Below are 23,293 nucleotides of genomic sequence, written 5' to 3' on the forward strand. Positions count from 1 at the left end.
ATCTCAAAATAGATTCTTCTTGCAGCAGGCACTACACACACCCAGAGGAAAGGCAGCCAACCCCCATTTCATAAAAAACCCATATGGCTTTTTCAACACACTCTCTGGCACTGCTGTTGGCAACATAATCAAGAACCTGGTCTTCCGAAATATTACACATTCCCTGTTCTATTCTTGGACATAGACATGCCCCACTAGCCACCACTGGAGATACTGCTTTCAAAGGACGCCTAGTCTAATCTCCTGTAACTGCTTTTATGGATTTTTTTTCTTCACTTAGTAATTCAGGATTTTTTTTAACACAATATGAAAACTGATTTTGACTTCTCTTCCAACAGTCTACATTGTTTCTAGTAACTCAAGCAACTGTTCTAGATAGCTTTACCTGTTCCTATTGCAAAGGAAGGAGGATGAAAGAAATCTATTGTTTCATTAGGAACAGAATTTACTTCACTTACTTCAGTAATTTAAAAGTTAGGGGTTTAGTTCAATACATTTTTACAAGTCTATGTGTAGTATTAGACAAAGACAGGCACCTTGAAAACGTGATTCATTCCACCTGTCTTAAAGGTCAATTTTGGACAAAAATCTGGAGATGCCTTTGTCTTTTCAATACTCACAAAAGAAACTTGGATTACTCTTAACAAAGATGCTTGGCTTTTAAATAACTATGGAGTTGAATCTCAACCCAGCTGCTTAATTACTAGTAAGTAGCTATATTAATTTAATTTCTTTTGCTAGCTCAGTCTCTTTTCTTCAAGCTTCTGATCTTAACACATTTTTTTGTCAAAGAAAATTACTTAAGAGCTACACAAAAAGGTTAAAAAGTTAATTCAGAATTATGAATAGCAATGTATTTTTTTCATTTTCAAACAATACTTTTAATTTTTTTTCTTGGTTGTGGAATACTGGATTGAGGAATATTTGTTCTACACACCTCCTGCTACATAGTTAGAAAACCCAACACATACTGTTATTTCTCTTCCTATAAGCACCTTTCTTTTTATGCAACCTGTTATGCAATGGTTGGGAGACTACATTTCCCATTTTCCAAATAACAATCTCGTTGTTTTCAAATTTTCAAATTCTCAGTACATCTGGCTCTCAGTCATGCCTTCCAAATGAGGGATTGGGGATGGGGGGTTGTTTGGTTTTTGTTATTTTGTAGGGGGGAGGAGGGGGGAATCAGCCTAGAAACCCACTGGCTGTTCTACCTCTGAAATGCCACAGCACGATGGGAGACACTAATACAGCACTAGACACTTACGACGGACCTATCCCAGACTAATTATCATAAAGTTTGCTCTTTCTCATTGAGACAGCATATTCTGGCTGCTGTGATAAATCAGCAGAATAGGTCCCACTACAGCCGTCAGCTTGAGGATGGCATGTTTAGTGACAGTCCCCGTATTTCCTTGTGTTTGATGACATTTCCTTTGGGAGATGCTATTTTGTGATATAGAATCTACAGTTCCAATAATTTTATTTTCTGCAGTTGAATGCAGTTTCCACTCAACCTTCAAAATGCACTTTATAGCAGTTCACATCTAGCTTCCCTTTGATAAGTAACATTTCTTCAATAGATGTTTTATTTCAGAACTGTCACATCAAATGTTTCAGCAGTCATCAGTAGTAGGCACATCTACCCCTACGCATTTACTTTCTCATCAGTAAGACAACAGCTTACCTCAAAGTTCAATAACCGTATTTGTTATTATTGCTGCTTATTGTCTGAGTCACCATAGTACCTAGGAGACTTTGAAGTGAACTAGGGCTCCAGGTTGTTAGCTATGAAACAACCATATTCAAATCACGGACCGGCATTTATATTAATTCAAATATTTCCAGTGGGCAAATCAATGAATATCAATAGCATAAAGTTATCTCAATTTATTAAGGTTGATATTTATGTCTTCAATCTTCCCTTTTTCGGGAACATAGCCTTTTATGAGGTGCCTTTCCGTACACCTTGAAATTCAACAGAAAATCTTTAGGTTTCGCAATGTTCTTGTTTTTCCTGAACATGGTTCAGAATTATCTATTTCTGCAATATCACATAGGCATAAAATACACTGCTACAATTGCTTTACCAGCCCATGAAGTCTCCGAGGTGAAGGGCTCCGGAGCGGACGCTCGTGCCGAAGCACCCTTGCTAAGGCGGCAAAAAAGCGCAGGGCGAGAGCGGGCAGCGCAGCCCCCAGCCTAGAGCGGGGAAGGGCGAGCTGCTGACGTGGGGCAGCTCTGACGCAGCGTGGGCAGGGACAGGAGTGACGGCAGCCAAACCCCCCCTCACCTATAAAAGCAGCTCCCGGGGAGCGCGAGCGACCAGGAGCGTGTCAGGAGGGCGTGGCGCGTCAGTTGACGCGGTCAGGGCGCGCGGGGAAGGCCGCGTGTCCCCGCTCCTAGCTCAAGAGGTAGGTTCGGTAAGTTCAGCTGGTGAGAGGGAGCCGAGGCATGGCGATGGTGTCCACCCGGCGGAAGGCTGTATCCCCTGCACCAGCCAGAAAGGCTGTATCCACCCAGACTGAGCTCCCAGGGAAACGCACAGCCGTCCAGGTCTCCGGCTGCAGGGAGTGCCACCAGCTTGCTCTGGGAACAGATGTCGGTGGAGCAAACAGCTGTGTGCACTGTGACCAAGTGGATTATCTACTCGGCCTGGTGGCAGAGCTAAGAGAGGAAGTAAACAGGCTGCGGAGCATCAGGGAGTCTGAGCAAGAGATAGACAGGTGGAATCACGCTCTGAGCTCCCGGAAACCTGACCAGGGACAGCCTCCAGAGAAAGCCTGTGACCAAAGGGAGCCAGTATCCTCCCCCCACCAGGATGTAGGCAGGGTCTTAGAGGGAAGCGGCGAGTGGAAACAAGTCCACAATCGGGGCAGCAAGCGAACCCTTTCCTTGCCCACCGTGACCCCCCAGGTGCCTCTGCACAATAGGTATGAGGCTCTAGATGTGGAGGACCAGTCAGTGGACGATGTGGGCGTCGATCCATCTACACCCGAAGAGTTGCCAAGACCACAAAGACCTACCACCTATATTAGTACCACCTCAACAAGGAAGAAAAAATGGGTCATAGTCATAGGAGACTCCCTCCTGAGGGGAACAGAGGGTCCAATATGCCGGGTGGACCCTCCTCATAGGGAAGTCTGCTCCCTGCCAGCAGCCCGGGTCAGAGATATCACCAGGAGACTTCGCAGCCTGGTACAGCCCTCAGACTACTACCCCTCACTGCTCTTCCACGTGGGTGGTGACGAAGTTGTAGTGCGTAGCCCAAGGGTGATTAAAAGAGACTTCAGGGCCTTGGGACGCTTAGTGAGGGAATCGGGGGCACAGGTCATCTTTTCCTCCCTCCTTCCAGTTGTGGGAGGTGACATTGGTAGGAACAGGTGGATCCAATCTCTTAACACGTGGCTCTGAGGCTGATGCCACCATCACAACTTTGGGTTCTTTGACAATGGGATGGCCTACATGGCACCAGGCTTGCTGGCGACAAATGGGAACCTCCTTTCTCAAAGGGGAAAGAGGGTCTTTGCACAGGAGCTTGCGGGGCTCATTGACAGGGCTTTAAACTAGATGTGAAGGAGGAGGGGGAACGTACCAGGCTTGCCTGTGACAAGCTGTGGGATGGTATGCAATGGTTAGAGAGACAGGGTGCTACTGTGAGCCCTCAACCTATTGCGCAGAGGCATGATGGGGACACCGCAGCACAGTTGAAGTCTGGCAGAGATGAGCCGGGGGCTCCTGAGATAGTTAGAGCTCACAAGAAAACCTTTGTGAAACACCCCGAGGGAAACAAGGGATGTTCCACTAAGAAGGTGACATGGCCAATGGCCCAGATGAAATGCCTCTACACAAACGCATGCAGCATGGGCAACAAACAGGAGGAGCTGGAAGCTGCTGTGCTACTAGACAGCTACGACCTGATTGCCATAACCGAAACCTGGTGGGACGAATCCCACGACTGGAATGTGGCTATTGATGGCTACAGGCTCTTCAGAAGGGACAGGTGAGGAAGGAAGGGTGGAGGCGTTGCCCTCTATGTAAAGAAATCAATACAGTGTGAAGAGCTGTCCGTGAAGAATAGCCACGAGCAGGTCGAAAGCTTATGGGTAAGAGTCAGAGATAGAGGCAACAAAGGGAACCTTGTGGTTGGTGTCTACTACAGGCTGCCTGATCAAGGGGAGCCTGCTGATGAAGGCTTCTTCCTCCAGCTCCGGGAGGCTTCGCGCTTGCAGACTCTTGTCCTGCTGGGGGACTTCAACCACCCCGACATTTGCTGGAAAAGCATCACGGCGAGCTGTAGGCAATCCAGGAGATTCCTGGAATGCACAGATGACAACTTCCTAAGCCAGGTAATAGACACACCTACCCAAGGGGACGCGATACTGGATCTGATGGTCACCAATGCAAGTGAGCTCATGAGTGATGTCAAGACTGGAGGCAGCTTGGGCTGCAGTGATCACGCGTTGGTGCAGTTCACGCTCCTGAGGGACATGGGAAAAGCGAGGAGTGCAGTCAGGACCCTAAATTTTAGGAAAGCAAACTTCCAGGTCTTCAAGGAGTTAGTCAGAAGGACCCCCTGGGAGACGGTCCTCAGGGACAGGGGAACAGAATAGAGTTGGCAGATCTTTAAGGACACCTTCCATAGAGCACAAGAGCTCTCAGTCCCCAGGTGTGAGAAATCAGGCAAGGAAGGGAAGAGACCAGCATGGCTGAGTCGAGACCTGCTGGTCAAATGAAAGAGTAAGAGGGAACTGCACAGGCAGTGGAAGCAGGGACAGGTGTCCTGGGGGGAATACAGGGAAACGGCCCAGTTGTGTAGGGAGGGGATCAGGAAGGCCAAGGTGAAGCTGGAGCTGAATTTGGCAAGGGATGCAAAGAGTAACAAGAAGAGTTTCTACAGGTATGTCAAACAGAAAAAGAAAGTTAAAGATAGCATACCCCCCTTGATGAACAAAAATGGCAACCTAGTATCAACAGACAAGCAGAAGGCTGAGGTACTCAACAACTTCTTTGCCTCGGTCTTCACCAACAGCCTCTCTTCTCACCCCTCCTGAGTTGATGGACCACAAGATGGGGACCAGGGGGGTAAAGCCCCTCCCACTGTAAGGGAAGATCAGGTTCATGACCACCTGAAGAACCTGAACGTACATAAGTCTATGGGACCTGATGAGATGCATCCCAGAGTCCTGAGGGAATTGGCTGACGTAGTTGCCAAGCCGCTCTCCATGATATTTGAAAAGTCAGGACAGTCCAGTGAAGTCCCTGCTGACTGGAAAAAGGGGAATGTTGTGCCCATTTTTAAAAAGGGAAGAAAGGAGGACCCTGGGAGCTATTGACCTGTCAGCCTCACCTCTGTGCCTGGAAAGATCATGGAACAGATCCTCCTAGAAGATATGCTCAAGCACATGGAGGACAGGGAGGTGATTTGAGACAGCCAGCACAGCTTCACCAAGGGCAAGTCCTGCCTGACCAACCTAGTGGCTTTCTATGAAGGAGTGACTGCCTCAGTGGACAAGGGAAAAGCAATGGATGTCATCTACTTGGATTTCTGTAAAGCCTTTGACACAGTCCCCCACAACATCCTTCTCTTTAAATGGGGGAGATACGGATTTGATGGGTGGACTGTTCACTGGGTAAGGAATTGGTTGGATGGTTGCATCCAGAGGGTCGTGGTCAATGGCTCGATGTCCACATGGAGACCGGTGACAAGTGGAGTCCCTCAGGGGTCCGTACTGGGACTGGTGCTATTTAACATCTTCATCAATGACATAGACAGTGGGATCGAGTGCACCCTCAGCAAGTTTGCAGATGACACCAAGCTGAGTGGTGCGGTTGACAGGCCAGGAGGATGAGATGTCATCCAGAGGGACCTGGACAAGCTGCAGAGGTGCGCCTGTGTGAACCTGATGAGGTTCAAGAAGGCCAAGTGCAAGGTCCTGCACCTGGGACAGGGCAACCCCCGGTATCAATACAGGTTGGGGGATGAACAGATTGAGAGCAGCCCTGCTGGAGCACCTCTCCTATGAGGCCAGGCTGAGAGAGTTGGGGTTGTTCAGCCTGGAGAAGAGAAGGCTCCAGGGAGACCTTATTGCGGCCTTCCAGTACTTAAAGGGGGCCTACAGGAAAGATGGGGAGAATCTTTTTTAATAAGGCCTGTTGTGACAGGACAAGGAATAATGGATTTAAACTAAAGAAGAATAGATTTAGACTAGACATTAGAAAGAAATTTTTTACACTGAGGGTGGTGAAGCACTGGAACAGGTTGCCCAGAGAGGCAGTGGAGGCCCCATCCCTAGCAACATTCCAGGTCAGGTTGGACAGGGCTCTAAGCACCCTGATCTGGTTAAAGCTGTCCCTGCTCACTGCAGGGGGGCTGGGCTAGATGACCTCTAAAGGTCCCTTCCAACCCAAAGCATTCTATGATTCTATGACTCTCGTCAGTTAAAGAAATCAGTGGAGAGCTTCCTTACGTTTTTACTTCTTACAAGTGATTTCATTAAAATTAAGTGTGATTTGAGAACAATGTTATGACAGATATTTGCCAGATGAGTTACAAAACAGACTAGGATTACTAAAAGCAGAAAGAAAAAAAAGTAGGAGCATATCATACAAAGACCTTTTCCATGTGAAGGAAGCTGCAGCTGTGCGACTGAGTACTGCATCACATAGAAATTCTTAGCTGGGTTTTTGTATAATACAAGGAGAGATGAAAGGACAAACTCAAACCTACTACTCAACCAGTTTTTGAAAGCTTGCATCAGCTTTGGCCAAATCTCTAGTGTGAAAATTTAAGTGTATTATATACTGGGCAAACTTCTGAATCACTGCACTCTCATTCAATTAGTAGAATGATGTATAAATGAACTTTCTTTGGAATTTCTTTGAAAATTTTGCAGTTAGATTTAAGTAACTTAAGTAACCTCTGTACTACTCCCTTAAAGGACTCATAAGCCAACAGGAATGTTAGTAGCTGAAAAAAAAATTAGTTATCTTTTAGACAAGACTGAGGTGAAATTCAGTGGCACATGTTAGAAAGGAGATTCAGATGTCTTCATTCTAATTGTCTAAAATGGTCCTAAGTCCAGGAAGCTCTGAAAACTTTTTATCACATTAACCCTTGAACTATACGTTAACATTAATTAATTTTAAAATGTTCTTATTTTGTACTGAGAAGAGGCATATATTAATGAGAACATCAGGAATTCTTTACTATACAATAATGTACAGATATGTGCCCATCAAGTGGGCAGATTTGTAACACCAACAAAAATAGAAAAACAAGTGCCAGCTGTAGAAAAAGACAGCCACTGGCTTTGCCAAATGTACAAAACAAAAGAATGCATTTTGTTTCTTCATATTTTGATTTCTGTTTCAAAATAATCTTTCCAGAGCACATCCAGAATCCACATGGCTTGCACAACGGCTCTCCCATCAGATAGTAAACACGACATGCAGCTTCATATTGAGTGATAACTGCTGTCACTCAATATGCCACGTGTTGCCCATCGATCCTGATCCCGTATTTCAACTTCCCTTTGCACATTCCTATAGCCCATTTGGATTATCACAATAAGCAGAGCTCAGTCAGCAGCTCAGTCCAGTGATGGCTGTGATAGGTTGTTCATCCTCGTCTCCATCAAACATATTAGATACAGCCCAAAGGGGAGGGAGGTCTTTATCAGCCATGTTCTGCCTAAGACATTTAAAAAAAAAACAAGAGGGCCGAGGGGGTGTGGGATGTTAATGGCATGCTCTGAGTGCAAGCTGGCTATTTACCACATTGCTATTAGGAGACCTAGCTACAAGTATATTAGCAAATAGGTATACTTCCACTGCTGCTTCTTGCATTATTGTTTTGGATTATTTTTTGTAGATTATAAAAAAAAAGGTTAAACTTCTAGTGTGTTACTGTTTGTTAACCAAATTTTAATATTCTAAAATATATTTTCATACTATAGAAATAGAACTGACTGAGTAGAATTTGTCAGTGTAAGCATTAAAGGAATCCTGACCATTGTGGTTTGCAAAGAATTTGTACTAATGTCTTTTATTGCAAATATATATATATATATATATTCCACATAGCTTAAATAAATGTTTTAATGACTGAACACTTCCTAAGTTAAAGTTTGGGGATTTATTCCATGAACATGTCCAATTGCTTTTTTAAGCCATGGAAACTGTCAATGTTCACAATATCCTTTGACAAGGATTTCCATAGCTTAACTACGTGTTTCACAGACAGGTCCCTCCCGTGGTCTGTTACAGAACTGCTCCCCACTCCTTCTGACCAGTGCTGTGTCATGGCTCTGAAGGAGATGCTGAGCAGTCATTACCCAGCAATATTCTTCACAATCTTTCTCATACTAACAAGTTGACTTCTTTTCTAGGCTGAAATGCCCTAATCTTTGTTCCATTCCTCATATCTTCACACTCTTAGTCATTTGCTGTCTTTCTCTGTAGCTTTTTCAACTACTCTGCTTTCAAAATTCAGAGAAATCAGAGCAGGTAACATTCAAAACATGGGCAAAACACAGCTATAGATAATGGCATAAAGTTTCCTTTTCTGTTCTTTATTCCTTTCCTCATAATTCTTAATACAGTTTTCTTCTTTGGCTGCTATAGAGTGCTGAGATAATGTTTTCAGAGAACTACCTATGAAAACACCAAGTTTTTGTTCCTGAATGGAACTTGGTAGTTCAGAGCCCTAAAGTTCAAATTCTTTTTTCCGCATGCCTTACCTCATATTTATGCGTTTATTTAAATTTGCTGTTTTATTAGATATTCAGCACACTGAGATCCTTCCCCAGCCTGTTTCTGTTGGTACACTTGAGAAGGATCATCACCACCACGTTGTTTGTCATTCACCACAACCCGTAACTTCTCTCCTAATAGTTGCCTGCACAGCTGCTGACCTGTTCATACTTACACAGTCTATTCCTCCTTTCTAAGCACTTTGTGCTTGTCTGCACTGAATTTCATCTAGATTTGATCACAGCTATCCTGCTAAGCCTTTGGAGCTCTCCTCAGATTGTCATCCATGCATTTTGCAAGTACTTCCTATTTCATCACTTCAATCAAGATCTTCACACAAGCTCACTTAATTCACCATACTTGACACTAAATGTTTGCTGTTTTCTGAAAATACATTTAAACCAGCTGGGTTCTCAGTTTGTACTAATTTAATCTAAACCACATTTACCTAGTTTGCTTGCAAGACTCTCATGGGGCAGTACCATAAGCTTTCCTGTAGTTACACAAAATCCTCTGCGCTTTCCTTAACACTAGTCCAGTTATCCTGCTAAAGAACAGTATCACATTGGTTGGACATAATTTGGCTTAATCCACACTGGCTGTCAGGGTTCTTTTCCACTTAATTCTCTACTAGTTGCATATAAATTAATTGTGTGATAAATCATTAACTATCCTTCTGGGCATGAAAACTAAGGCTCAGATATGTGACTAAGCTTGAAGAGTTTCCATTCTTCTGCAAAGCCACAAGGACTGCATGCTTTTAGGCTATTGCAAGCCCCAGGCAAAATATTTTAGTTTTGATTTCTGACAGACAAAAGACAGCATATTAAATTGGCTAAAAGTTAGAATTAGCAGAAGGTATTTCTGCCCCAGTAAATTGGAAAGTAAATTAATACACAGGGCCAAAACCAGACAAGGCTGGTTCAGGAATTGATTCACAAATAGATCAAACATCTGTTTCAATATTAGGAACAGAGGAGCTGGCTGAGAGCACTGAGAGCTTGAGTTACCTAGTTTTATTTTGTAACTGCACATCTGTACAAACTCTCAAATCTCACTAGTGGAGACTGAAGCTAAGGTATTTTTTCTTCACACTGCAAAAGGCTAAAGGGTTGTTACCAGAGATCAGCTGAAATGTGGTGACTCAGTCCTGTGCCTCAGCCATCAAGATGACCGCTGTACAATGGACGATGAGGTAGGAACGGGAATGGGAATTTTACCACAAGGAATGGTTTTGTAAGTCAGTTGAGGATCCTTCTTAGTGTGACATGACAGTATGATCTAAGCTCATTTGAAAACACCATCACCTACTAAACCAGCATTTATTTCAAGCATCCTAGAAGTGTTGAAGATTATAATTTCCAAAATAATCTACCCGATGGAGATTTACAACAGGGTAAACTGAAGGTATATGATACAGTTTTCGTATGATGAAACAGCGTACCTTAAAATGACACCAAAACGAAATGCAGTTTTTAGAGAGCATTTCCAACAGAATAGAGCGTGAGTCCTAAAACGTCACAATGCAGGACCTGCTTGCGAAATGAAGTTGCTCACATCAACCAGAGAACAGAACAGAAATAAATTAAGTAGTTAGTTAGCTTCCTGTTATGGTTCAACTTGTGCCACAGATGAAGAAATGTTAACGGGGTTTAATAAGCAAGTTTTATATCAATATCAGACTGGCTAAGTGCTCATTCTGTTGTTACTTCCAGGTCTACCAGTTCACCTAAGCACTGCACAAGCAAAGCATACTATATACTGTATTAAAAAAAAAAAAATTTCCCCTGGCACATTGGATATAATTTCCCTCTGTATTCTTTTTTTCAATAGAAGAAAAAGCACGCCTTCCTTTATATCTCAGTTGGAACAAATAACTTTTTGCCCCACCAATTAGTTTCCAATCAAATCTATTCCTTCTTGGAACATGATATGCTTTGTGGCATGGTTCACCATATATTGGGACTCATTGATTTTTTCGTTTGGTTTTTATGGACATGAAGATACAACTGATACATGAACATTAGGCCAAGTCCTAACTCCCAGCACTGTGTCATTGCAATTGAAACATTTCCATGGATACCGTTATAAAATGATGACTAGCTTGGCGATTTGACAAAAAACCCTACTTGTACTCAGACACAGGCCTACGTGAGAAACAGTCTTCTTGCTTTGACCAGCAGTATTGCGGTTCTGAAATTTCATCCTATTCCAGAACAGAAACTTCAAGTGACCCAAAATTTTAAAAGGCTTGCATTTCAGGTTAATTGAAATGTATTTGGTATTTAAAACCTGAATTTTTTTTTTTTTGTTGTTGTTTTTTTCTGTTAGCCTTTGGAAACCTCACGATATAAAAATCTAAACCCCCAAATCTCCTTTGAAACAGAAATTTGACACATTTCTTCCTGAAGACAAAATGGAATTATCAGTTTGAAAATCTCCAAACAATTTAGTGTCATGCAATTCAGTAAAAAGTTTTCACTTTCAAGAAACACGGGGAAATACTTAACTAGCATGATTCAAATATAAAAATGCTTCTCTTGGTTTTGGTAACAGCCATGAAAACAAGTATGACAACATTTCAAAATGTTGTGTGTATGTGCGTGTGTGTATGTAGAATGTTTACATGCACACATATGAATGATCATGTTTTTCTCTAAAAACAGATCTGGAGTTACCAAAAGATTCATAGTCCTAACTCCACAACCTAGATATATCTACCTGGCACCTCCTGTGAGTACCTGGTTATGAAAGATGCAATTACTTCCCCAAACCTTGACACCTTTTTGCATTGATGACAAAAACCAAGAAGCTGAGAGGCTTCTTGCATGTTAAGTAACACAAATAGTGTGATCTCCGAGAGAAGCTCTCATATCTCATACACCTATCAAAAGCAAAAATAAATACTACCCAATGCCAAACAACTCCCCTTAAAGTTCCTTCCATCCACACTCATCCCAGACAGTTGAATCTGTTTTCTTCTATTAGCCATGAAAAGTCTCATTGCAAATCCACACTCAGGAAGACTATCTTGGTGTATTAGGAGGTAGGTGTTTCCTCAGTGACCCAGTCATCTTAAATATTGCATAGTCTAATTCAGATTCTGGCTCCGAAGTTCCAATAATTACTTTCACTTCCACTATATGAATACTCCCACTGACCTTAATCCTTTAAAATATTTTAATTATGAGTTCTGCTCTCTGAATAGCTCCTAAATAATACTTGGCACCACAAAACTAATAATTATATTCTGCTTAGAAATTCTTTTCTACTATTTTTTGCAAGTTCTGCTTTAAACTAGTGCACTGAAAAATATTACGCATGAACATTTTTTGTATATTTGAAATTAACTTGTGCGTAGCACCTCTTATTTTCCCTGAAGAAGGCAGTGAGGAGTTCCAGCTGCATAGAGTACAATCTTGCACTGCTGCTTGCATGAGTTTTCTAAAGAAAGTGAAACAACACATAAAGAGCTATGAAATTGCCTGGCATGTGGAAGAGTTTCAATTCCTAAAACTATTTTTAATTATTGTTTTTTGACTGATTTGGGTTTGAGCTTGCATAAAAGAAAGGAGAAGAATGCACAGTCACACAATGCATCAACCTCTTATGAAAACCTGCGATTAAAGTGTTACATGAACTATAAAAGAGGTTAAAATCTTAACTAGAATAGGTACTAAATGAGAGAGTCTTCTTTCTGAAAGGCAGTAGTACAGTGGCCTCAGATTAGTGTGATGCCTTAGAAAGGCCTTGGAGATGGGAGACTGACAGATGTATCACATTGTATGCAGCAGATGCTAGCATCAGCCTCCATGTTCTCCAAAGGTAGCAGAGACTGGAATATATTCCCCATTGTTAAGACAGTATAAAGGAGGAGATTTCTCTGGCTTACACACAGATGAATCACTGGGGGTAAAATCAAGTTATGAATTTGTACAACAGCATTTGATTTTCACTGCTTTTTTTTTTCTCCCCAATATACCCACCAGCTCTGATGAAGCTATATTGATGTGTACTCACCAAAGACTGGAGTCTACATGGTGGCAAGTTGTTTATAGAACAGAGTAATATGCCCTTCTAATACCAAAAAAAACAAAATTCAGGCTTTCATATAGCCTGATACTATCTTAGGACAGGGAAATATCATCTTGGGAAAAGTTATGTATTACACTGATTTTTCAAAATATGAACAATTAACAGCATATTCAAGAGGAAAGCACATTTTGTAGAAAAATAATGGAACTCTCTAACCATCTTACAATAAATCAATAAAGTAATTCCCTAGCATGTTGAAAATAGGACGTTTTCTTCAAATAGTACTCAAAATTTTCTTATTAGTTTGATTACATTTTTGACAGAGTATTATTTTAAATTACATTATCAGAAATATTATGGAAAGGCATAGTTTTTTTTTGAGACTGGAGAAAGGTTTTCATTGAAGTTTTCACATTAGATTTTTCATTCTCCATGTTAAAGATAGGCTTTTTCTATTTAAAATCTACATGTAACCTTGTCATTTCAATAAAAAGTATTATGTACCATATAAGCACAAGAAGGACTTCAGATTATAAATCTTGATTTAACCTTAAACTACTTTTGGGAAGGCAGCTGGAATAAAAGATCATTTTTCTTAAAGTAACTTTTTTTTAGAATTTCACTAGTTTACCTTTTACTCAAAAGAGCCTCTGCCAAAACACGGACCAGATATCAGCAGTTCTCTGATCCCACATGGAACTTTACATCTGTTTTTTCCACTGGGATAAAATCAAGGGAGGTTGACATTTTATATGAGAAGTTTTGGTAAGTCTTTCAATTCTATTAATGAAGGAAGTTTCTTTTCATGGCACACTTTGATAAAATTGAGGAGAAAGAAATTCTGCCACACTGAACAATATGCAAAAGGCTGTTTCAGCTATTTTGCTAAAATACAAAACAAATACATTCCAGATAAAAAGATAGAAAATATTCCATGTAATACGTAATATCTGACAAATAGGATTAAGAAATAATTTGTGACTATTCAAACTCCTAGTATATATTTTTGCTTGAAATTTAGAGACAATAGCCTCAGTTTACTCATATTAAAAAAATTAAGTAGCATTTCTTCCCTGAAAAAGTGTCTAATTATTTGTAACTGCACAGACATACAGTACTGTCCTGTCCAGACAGTAAATATGCTGTTCATATATTTGTGTAAAACAAATACAACTTTGTGCTGCTATATTTATTGCTGTTACCTGTTACTGTATTTTCCCCTCTTTTCACTACATTTCTCTTCCATGATTCAATATTGAATACAGACACAGCGAGATGGTTTTTTATAGCATACCCCTTCTCCCCCTTTCTCTACACACAAGCACAGAAGGTTTAAAGGCAGCAAGCTGTAGACAATGCAAACACTTTGCTGAAGAATAATAAAGTCTCATACCATCTCCTTTGCTGTTTAATATCAATTGGCTTGTTAATAGCATAAGGCGATCCAAGAATGTAAGCACTCCGGAATCTAGCCACTTTCTCCAGAGTCAGGTGCTCACAGCTAGATGGTAAACTCATTTTATCCCAAAAGAAGCAGCATAAGACTAGCAGCCAAAAAGATGCATTCCTGGGAAAACTGGAAACAAAATGCTACACAATCAACTTCACTGAAGTACGATGCTCCAAAGGAGCCAAACACTCCTGTGCCTGGAAAGCAAATGCTCCTCGCCTCTGCAGCGGCTACCACCCTCGTGGATGCAGGAAGTTGGCTGCTTATTTCCACCCAGTCATACTCCAACCAATTACTGATTAAGCAGATAAAGTAGAAAGTCTCTCAGGAACAGGTTCCCCCACCCCCGGGCACTAATCTTTTCTCTAATCTTTTTCTGGTGGAGACAGACCTTAAGCACAGCTTAATCAGTTAAGAACAGTGCCTAAAAAAGCCACAGACTGAATTTACTTTGAAGCAGCAGGTGGGCCAGGAGAGATAATTTTGCATGTATCAAAAGATCGCTGTGGGAGGAGGAGGATCTACCCAGTGGTACATTTGAAAAGGTCAAATAACTTTTCAGATTCACGGTATGAACTCAGACTGATTAGATTTGCTATACAAATTATTTCAGGATTTAATCTATGTAAAACCAAAAAGATGATCATATAATTTAAGATATATTGCATGAAGTTTTATATTCTGTCATTATGTTCCTTATTGCATAGCAGTGCATTTTCCACTAACGCAAAGTAACAAAACATGTGTATAACTTCATATAAGAACTTATTCTGCCTTCACTCAACGGGAATATATTAAATTGTTTTTCCATATTATAAAGGACACTGTGGGTTTTTTATACATTCAACTACTCAAAATTATCCATGGGATTGCCTTTATTTATGACAGTGCATCTACTTAGTCTCCGCTCTCTCAGCCTCTGTGCAATGCTCTTAGAGGTCCCAACTACAAAAAGCAGAAAAGTAGTACTTCACTGCTAGTTTCATACACAATCAAATTATGAAGTGGATTTTACACTCTAGCATGAGAATTTGAGGAATACAAAGGAGATTTATGTTCAGTACAGAAAAAGCTCTGTCATGGAGAACTGGAAAACCGGGGGGATTTTGTATATATAATATATAAATATTACATGCACCTAAATCTATCTGGCTAATATTAATCCTCTTGAATTGCTGGAATTAAATCAAAGGAGGCTGCAAAGGTGGAACCCCAACAGGAAACAAGACAAAAAGAAAGATAAGGCTTCTTGCAAAAACAATAGATGGGGGAGTGTTCCAAACAGGGGAATACCCTCTGCCTGGCTCCAGTGAGGGCGGTAACATTTACCTTTCGCAGGCTAGAGTGAGCTAGAGCCAGAGTGCTAGAGAAGGAAAAAGAAGCGAGTGGCAAGAACGTGCCCATGATGTCTCAGCAAAAGCAAACAAGTAGCAGGGATACCCAACAGAATGGAAAGCAGGCTGCCTCCCCTTGGTGCTGCTAAAATGAACTGGAAGGAGGGGTTCTTGCATGATGTGCCAAAAAAGGTTCAGATGCTAAAATCTGGGCACATATGTTTGTTTGCCTTTTGCTCTATGTGCTTTACAGTTTTGAAGAGACAAAAAAAAAAGTAGTTCTTTCTTAGAAAAGACCGATCTAGGAATGAATTTAATTAATTCTCAGGTCAGAAGTAACCAGAGCAACTGACTTTGCACCGGACTGGTAGTCCCGACTGCAATCGCAATGTGGTGCTCCGTGTGCTGCCACTCCCAGTGCCTTGCTGAAACAGAAGCAAAGTGTCCTGCACCTTTGGCAGGTGTCAAAGTCCTTGTAGGACTTTGTCAGGTGACAAAAAAGGCAGGTAAACGGTGGACAGTCATCTATCCTTTACCCTTTCTTTGCATCTAATACAAACTGCCATTGTAACAGAGAAGCCTTTTCTTAGGTTGTTCTTAATTGTATTTGTGTCCTGAAATGTTTTTGTCTGTGTAACAGAAATATAATTTTGCATGCACAGCTATTGTAAGATTGAGTTCAAGCTAGGTAAACTTTATACAGCATTAACAGCCACTCTAAGGAAAGAGGGGTGCATACTCTTGAAAAGACAAAAATGACTTAAGTGAGAACACCTGAAAATCTGCATTAGTCTTTTAAATGTGACAATAACAGTATAAGGCTACATCTGATTCTATTTAGGGTATAAGATATCAGCAGTTAAAAATCATTTAGAAATTAATTCAGCTTTGTACAACAGAAAGCTAAAATTAATAAATTAGTCTAATCTAAGCCCCAAGTAGCATTTCTCCAACTTGTAAATACAGCTATTATGAAGAAAAAAACCTAAAAAGCTAACAACTCTCAACCCCCTACCTTTCAGCTTTTTTAGTTTAGTTAAAAAAAGGTAAGGAAAGCAGGGAAATTTAACAATCATTTAAGAATAATCAGGTTAAATTAAAACTAAAAGTTTTTTTTCTTGGTTGTGGTTTGGTTTTTGTTTTGGTTTTTTTTTTTACGTTCAACTAAAGACAGCTGTAAAGCAGTGTTACTATATATGACAGGTTCTTCCTTGCTAATGAATTGGAATAGGTTCTTTTCATTTCATAATGGGTACATACACACAACTGGAAATATCTGTTCTAGCTACAAAAATTGACTTAATTAATGCACTGAAGATTCTTCTCCAAGGAAGGAGTTAACGTGTGCCCAGCAGCACTTCAGGAGCCAAGCTGTGTTGGTAAATTGTCTGTTGCACTGCTGATGTCTGTGCCCCGACCAGTGCATTCACTAGGCAGCCCTCAGCAGCGCTGGGCTGGAAGATTTACTGGGAAGTTTACAGCAACCAGTGTCTTCCCATCGCCTGGTCTGTGGTCCCATGTCAGATGGGGTATTGTACCAAACTGCAGAGCACTTCCTACAGGTCTGAAGAGCCCACTGGACGTGACTATTTTTATCTTTTTGGCAAAGATTTTACATATGGAGCTATTCTAATTTTGAAGTCTCGCTGATATCAGTCATGTTCAGTGGAACTTGGCTCTTACCTGAGAGCTCTTTTTTCCTCAGCGAAGTATGAATCTTTGAAAACTACACACTAAGCATGTCTTCAGCTTTAATACCTTTGTAAAGTATGCAGCCGGAAAAACTGAACTTACTTTGACATAATATTTCAGAAATAATGTGTGTGCAGGTAATTAGACCATATCCAAATCACTATCAACTAGAGAAATTTCAATGGAACAGTATAGCATCAGGATATATCAAAAGCATTTGGAGACTGGATTGAATTTTGTGGAATTTTGGCAGAAAATTAAAAATGCTTAATTTTGATAAAATTGTTAAACATATGGCTTTGCTAAAGACTACCAATAAAGGCTACCTACTCCTGTGTTATCAGAGCCTTAAACTAGTGAAGAAAATGAATTCTGCTCTGTAGTGTTGATGCTAATCAGGATCTTAAAACTAAAAGAGCAATCTGAATTTTCCACTAAGGTGTGGTTTAAAGTATATTACAATATACAATAATACTCTGAAGTCAAAATTTAAATGAAATAAATACCTTACATTTCTCAATATGAAATATTTAACTCAACAGAAAATAAATCCACCTGAGATTTTCCTTTCTGGAGGGATTTTGATATTATGGGTTGCCATACAGCTTAATTTAGGTTTCTCAAAACTCTTGGCAAAAATGAAACTTTAATCACAGTTTGTGTCCATGACATAACTCAAAATTCAAGTGTTACTTAAACATCTTCCCATTTACTGGAATTATAAATAGTTTTTCAACATCTTTTAGAGGATTCATTTCTTCAAAAATGTACTGCTGATTTACTTATAAAGAAGATTATTGCAGGAATTGTCCAAAAATTTGCAGATATATTTTTTCATTAAGTGCTGAATGTACTCTGACTGACAGTGATCTGAGAAAGTATGCTATGTGTCTCAAGAAGTCAGCCAAAACAAACACACAAACAAAAGTCCCTAATGTAAGGGTCATATAATAAAGTTGTGAACAAGAACTAACTCTTACTTATACCACTGCACCATTTGCATAGACATATGCAGTCACCGAGGCGAAGGGCTCCGGAGCGGACGCTCGTGCCGGCGCACCCTTGCTGAGGCGGCAAAAACAAAGCGCGAAGGGCAGGAGCGGGCAGCCCAGCCCCCCTCCCAGAGCGGGAAAGAGCGGGAAAGGGCGAGCTGCTGACGTGCGGCAGCTCTGACGCGGCGTGGGCGGGGCCAGGAGTGAACGCGGGCAAACCCCCCCCCCCCCCCACCCTATAAAAGCAGCCCCCAGGGAGCGCGAGCGACCAGGACGGGCAAACAGGGCGTGGTGCGTCAGTTCGCGCAGTCAGGGCGCGCAGGAAAGGCTGAGTGTCCCCCCCTCCAAGTTCCAAAGGGGAACCCAGGCAGTGGTCACCGTCCCCCCAGGAGAACACCTGGCAGCCATGGTCACCACCCGCCCGAAAGCCGCCGCCAAAAGGAATGTGGCGACCCAGACGGAGCTCCCGCACAGACACGCGGCCGTCCAGGTCACTGGCTGCAGGGAGTGCCTGGGCCTGTCGCTTGTGCCAGACGGCAGCGGGGACGGCAAATGTCTTCGGTGTGAGCAGGTGGATGATCTGCTCAGCCTGGTGGCAGAGCTGAAGGAGGAGGTGGAAAGGCTGAGGAGCATCAGGGAGTGCGAGCAGGAGATAGACTGGTGGAGCCGCACCCTGCCGTCCCTGGGGCCAGGGCAGCAGGCGGAGGCCCCACAAGGAGCGGAGGATCCCCTACCCTCTTGCCGGCAAGCAGAAGGAGGGGATCCAGGAGACGGGGGGGAATGGAAACAGGTCCCTGCCCGGGGAGGCAGGCGAATCCCCTCCCAGCCTCCCTCACCTCCCCAGCTGCCCCTACACAACAGATACGGGGCTCTGGGAGCTGAGGGCCAGGCAAGCGGGGAGGGAGGTGAAGGGGAAGGTCCAGCCAGGGGGTTGCCGAGGGTCAGTCAGTCACCCCCACGGATTACGACTGCCCCTGTTAAGAAAAAAAGGAGGGTGATTGTGGTGGGGGATTCCCTCCTGCGGGGAACTGAGGGCCCGATCTGCCGCCCGGACCCATCCCACAGGGAAGTTTGCTGCCTCCCTGGGGCCCGGGTTAGGGACATTACGAGGAAACTGCCTGACCTCGTGAGGCCCTCCGATTATTACCCGCTGCTGGTTATACAGGTGGGCAGTGACGAGATTGCAGAGAGAAGTCCTAGGCCAATGAAGAGGGACTTCAGGGCACTGGGGCGATTGCTCGCAGGATCGGGAGCACAGGTTGTGTTTTCCTCTATCCCGTCAGTGGCAGCAAGGAACACTGAAAGGAATGGGGAAACTCACCTGATTAACAGGTGGCTCAGAGGCTGGTGCCATCGCTGGAAATTTGGGTTCTTCGATCACAGGGAGGTCTACACGGCACCGGGCCTGCTGGCGGCTGATGGAGATCGGCTGTCTCCAAGGGGGAAAAGGATTCTCGCCCAAGAGTTGGCGGGACTCATTGAGAGGGCTTTAAACTAGGTTTGAAGGGGGAAGGGGATATAAACAGGCCTGCTAGTAAGGAGCCCAGGGGCGGCATGGCAACATTGGGGGCAAAATCGACAGCCCAGCTTAAGTGCATGTACAGCAATGCACGTAGCATGGGCAACAAACAGGAGGAGCTGGAGGCCCTTGTGCAGCAGGATGGCTATGACATAGTCGCCATCACGGAAACGTGGTGGGACGACTCTCATGACTGGAGTGCTGCACTGGAGGGCTATAAGCTCTTCAGAAGGGATAGGCAGGGTAGGAGAGGCGGTGGGGTGGCTCTGTATGTTAGGGAGTGTTTCAACTGCATAGAGCTTGACAGTGGTGATGACAAGGTGGAATGCTTATGGGTAAGGATGAGGGGGAAGGCTGGAAAGGCAGATGTCCTGTTGGGAGTCTGCTATAGACCACCCAGCCAGGAGGTAGAGGTAGATGAGGCATTCTATAAGCGGCTGGCAGAAGTGTCGCAATCGCTAGCCCTTGTTCTCATGGGGGACTTCAACTTGCCAGACATCTGCTGGAAATACCACACAGCAGAGAGGCAGCAGTCTCAAAAGTTCCTAGAGCATGTGGGGGATAACTTTCTAATGCAGCTGGTAAGCGAGCCTACCAGGGGAGGTGCCCCGCTTGACCTGCTGTTTACCAACAGAGAAGGGCTTGTGGGAAATGTCGAGGTCGGAGGCCGTCTCGGGCTTAGCGACCACGACATGATAAAGTTCTCAATTTTGGGTGATGCTAAGCGGAGGGGCACCAAAACTATTACCATGGACTTCCGGAGGGCAGACTTTGCCCTCTTCAGGACCCTGGTTGGGAAAGTCCCTTGGGAGGCGGTCCTGAAGGGCAAAGGGGTCCAGGAAGGCTGGGCCCTCTTCAAGAAGGAAGTCTTAAGGGCGCAGGAGCGGGCTGTCCCCGTGTGTCGTAAGACCAACCGGAGGGGAAATCGACCGGCCTGGCTGAATAGGGAGCTTTTGCGGGGACTCAGGGAAAAAAGGAGAGTCTACCGCCTTTGGCAGAAGGGGCGGGCAGCTCAGGAGGAGTACAGGGATCTTGTTAGGTCCTGCAGGGAGGAAATTAGAAAGGCAAAAGCCCAGCTAGAACTCAATCTGGCCAGTGCTGTAAAAGACAATAAAAAATGCTTTTATAAGTACATCAGCAATAAAAGGAGAGCCAAGGAGGATCTCCATTCTTTGCTGGATGTGGGGGGGAACATTGTCACCGAGGACAAGGAAAAGGCTGAAGTACTTAACGCCTTCTTTGCCTCTGTGTTCAACAGCCAGACCGGTCATCCCCAGGGTACTCAGGCCCTTGAGCAAGAGGATAGGGATAGGGACCAGAATGGAGCCCTCATAGTCCAGGAGGAAGCAGTTAATGACCTGCTATGCCACCTGGACGCTCACAAGTCTATGGGGCCGGATGGGATCCACCCAAGAGTACTGAGGGAGCTGGCAGAGGAGCTTGCCAAGCCACTTTCCATCATCTATCAGCAGTCCTGGTTAACAGGGGAGGTCCCTGATGACTGGAGGCTTGCCAATGTGACGCCCATCTACAAGAAGGGCCGGAAGGAGGACCCGGGGAACTACAGGCCTGTCAGCCTGACCTCGGTGCCGGGGAAGATTATGGAGAGGTTCATCTTGAGCGAACTCCACAGGCAAGTACAGGTCAACCAGGGGATCAGGCCCAGCCAGCATGGGTTCACAAAAGGCAGGTCCTGCTTGACCAACCTGATCTCCTTCTATGACCTGGTGACCCGCCTGGTAGATGATGGAAAGGCTGTGGATGTCATCTACCTCGACTTTAGCAAAGCTTTTGACACCGTCTCGCATAATATCCTCCTCGGGAAGCTGGCAGCTCACGGCTTAGACAGGCATACTCTTCGCTGGGTAAAGAACTGGTTGGGTGGCCGAGCCCAGAGAGTAGTGATAAATGGTGTTAAGTCCAGTTGGCGGCCGGTCACGAGCGGTGTTCCCCAGGGCTCTGTTTTAGGGCCAGTCTTGTTCAATATCTTTATCAATGATCTGGATGAGGGGATCGAGTGCACCCTCAGTAAGTTTGCAGACGACACCAAATTGGGTGGGAGTGTCGATCTGCTGGAGGGTAGGATGGCCCTGCAGAGGGACCTGGACAGACTGGATCGATGGGCCGTGGCCAACTGTATGAGGTTCAACAAGGCCAAGTGCCGGGTCCTGCACTTCGGTCACAACAACCCCATGCAACGCTACAGGCTTGGGGAGGAGTGGCTGGAAAGCTGCCTGGCCGAAAAGGACCTGGGGGTGTTAGTAGATAGCCGGCTGAACATGAGCCAGCAGTGTGCCCAGGTGGCCAAGAAGGCCAACAGCATCCTGGCTTGTATCAGGAATGCTGTGGCCAGCAGGAGCAGGGAGGTGATTGTCCCCCTGTACTCGGCGCTGGTGAGGCCGCACCTGGAATACTGTGTCCAGTTTTGGGCCCCTCACTACAAGAAAGCCATTGAGGTGCTGGAGCGTGTTCAGAGGCGGGCAACGAAGCTGGTGAAGGGTCTGGAGAACAAGTCTTATGAGGAGCAGCTGAGGGAACTGGGGTTGTTTAGCCTGGAAAAGAGGAGGCTGAGGGGAGACCTTATCGCTCTCTACAACTACCTGAAAGGAGGTTGTAGTGAGGTGGGTGTTGGTCTCTTCTCCCAAGTAGCTAGCGATAGGACGAGAGGAAATGGGCTTAAGCTGCGCCAGGGAAGGTTTAGACTGGAAATTAGGAAAAATTTCTTTACGGAAAGGGTGGTCAGGCATTGGAACAGGCTGCCCAGAGAGGTGGTGGAGTCACCATCCCTGGAGGCGTTTAAAAAACGGGTAGATGTGGCACTTCGGGATATGGTTTAGTCTGGTCTACCCTTGATTAGTCTAGAGTGGGCTTGGTAGTGTAGGTTAATGGTTGGACTAGATGATCTTAAAGGTCTTTTCCAACCTAGATGATTCTATGATTCTATGATTCTATGATTCTATATTATGAGTCCATCTGTTACATATGGGGATAACAAAAATGGATTTATATGGTCCATATCAAACACACATGCTTGAAAAGATCCCAGGTTCAAAGAAGTCAGACAAGTATTCACTAATGGCATGTGCTCGCCTTGATTTTGTAATGTTTTGTCATATTCTATCCTTAAATTTGCCATACAAAGATGAATCTGTTTTTAATATATGCTCTTTTAGCTCTACTAATACACACTTTTGCTACTGAAATGTGGGACTTCATACTGCTGCCCTTGAAGGCCCTTTTTTTAATTGACTCCTACAGATTTTTCTTCCCTTTATTTCATTAAATACCCCAGAGAACCTTTCATGAAGACCTTCTATTCTCTCCCTTACATATCATAAAGCCATTAGAATGTGTCCATTCAGCTCAGCACCCCATTTGCAACACTGGCCAAGAAGCCTACCATTTATCTGGCATCATCCTAATGACAAAACGAGAAAGGTCCTATAGGTTGAATTTCAATAATCACGTTGCAAAACAATCACATTGTTCCGACAGAGAAATTATTTAAGGGCATGAA

At 43.7% G+C, this 23,293-nt stretch overlaps 1 protein-coding gene across 3 annotated transcripts in view; it reads right to left on the reverse strand.

Annotated features, from left to right (window-relative positions):
* The window catches only part of PDE4D (phosphodiesterase 4D), a 424,494-nt gene that overhangs the window by 209,137 nt on the left and 192,064 nt on the right, over positions 1-23,293 (reverse strand). The window contains exon 1 of one of the 3 annotated variants that reach the window (XM_075727015.1): positions 14,183-14,307. The exons of the other annotated variants lie outside the window; for them this stretch is intronic. Coding sequence (XP_075583130.1) covers positions 14,183-14,307 — 125 coding nt within the window. Of the gene's footprint in view, positions 1-14,182; positions 14,308-23,293 lie in introns of those variants that run through there. 3 annotated transcript variants of the gene reach the window in all.

Source organism: Pelecanus crispus, chromosome Z, assembly GCF_030463565.1.
Source record: "Pelecanus crispus isolate bPelCri1 chromosome Z, bPelCri1.pri, whole genome shotgun sequence".
In the NCBI taxonomy this organism is placed as follows: Eukaryota; Metazoa; Chordata; class Aves; order Pelecaniformes; family Pelecanidae; genus Pelecanus; species Pelecanus crispus.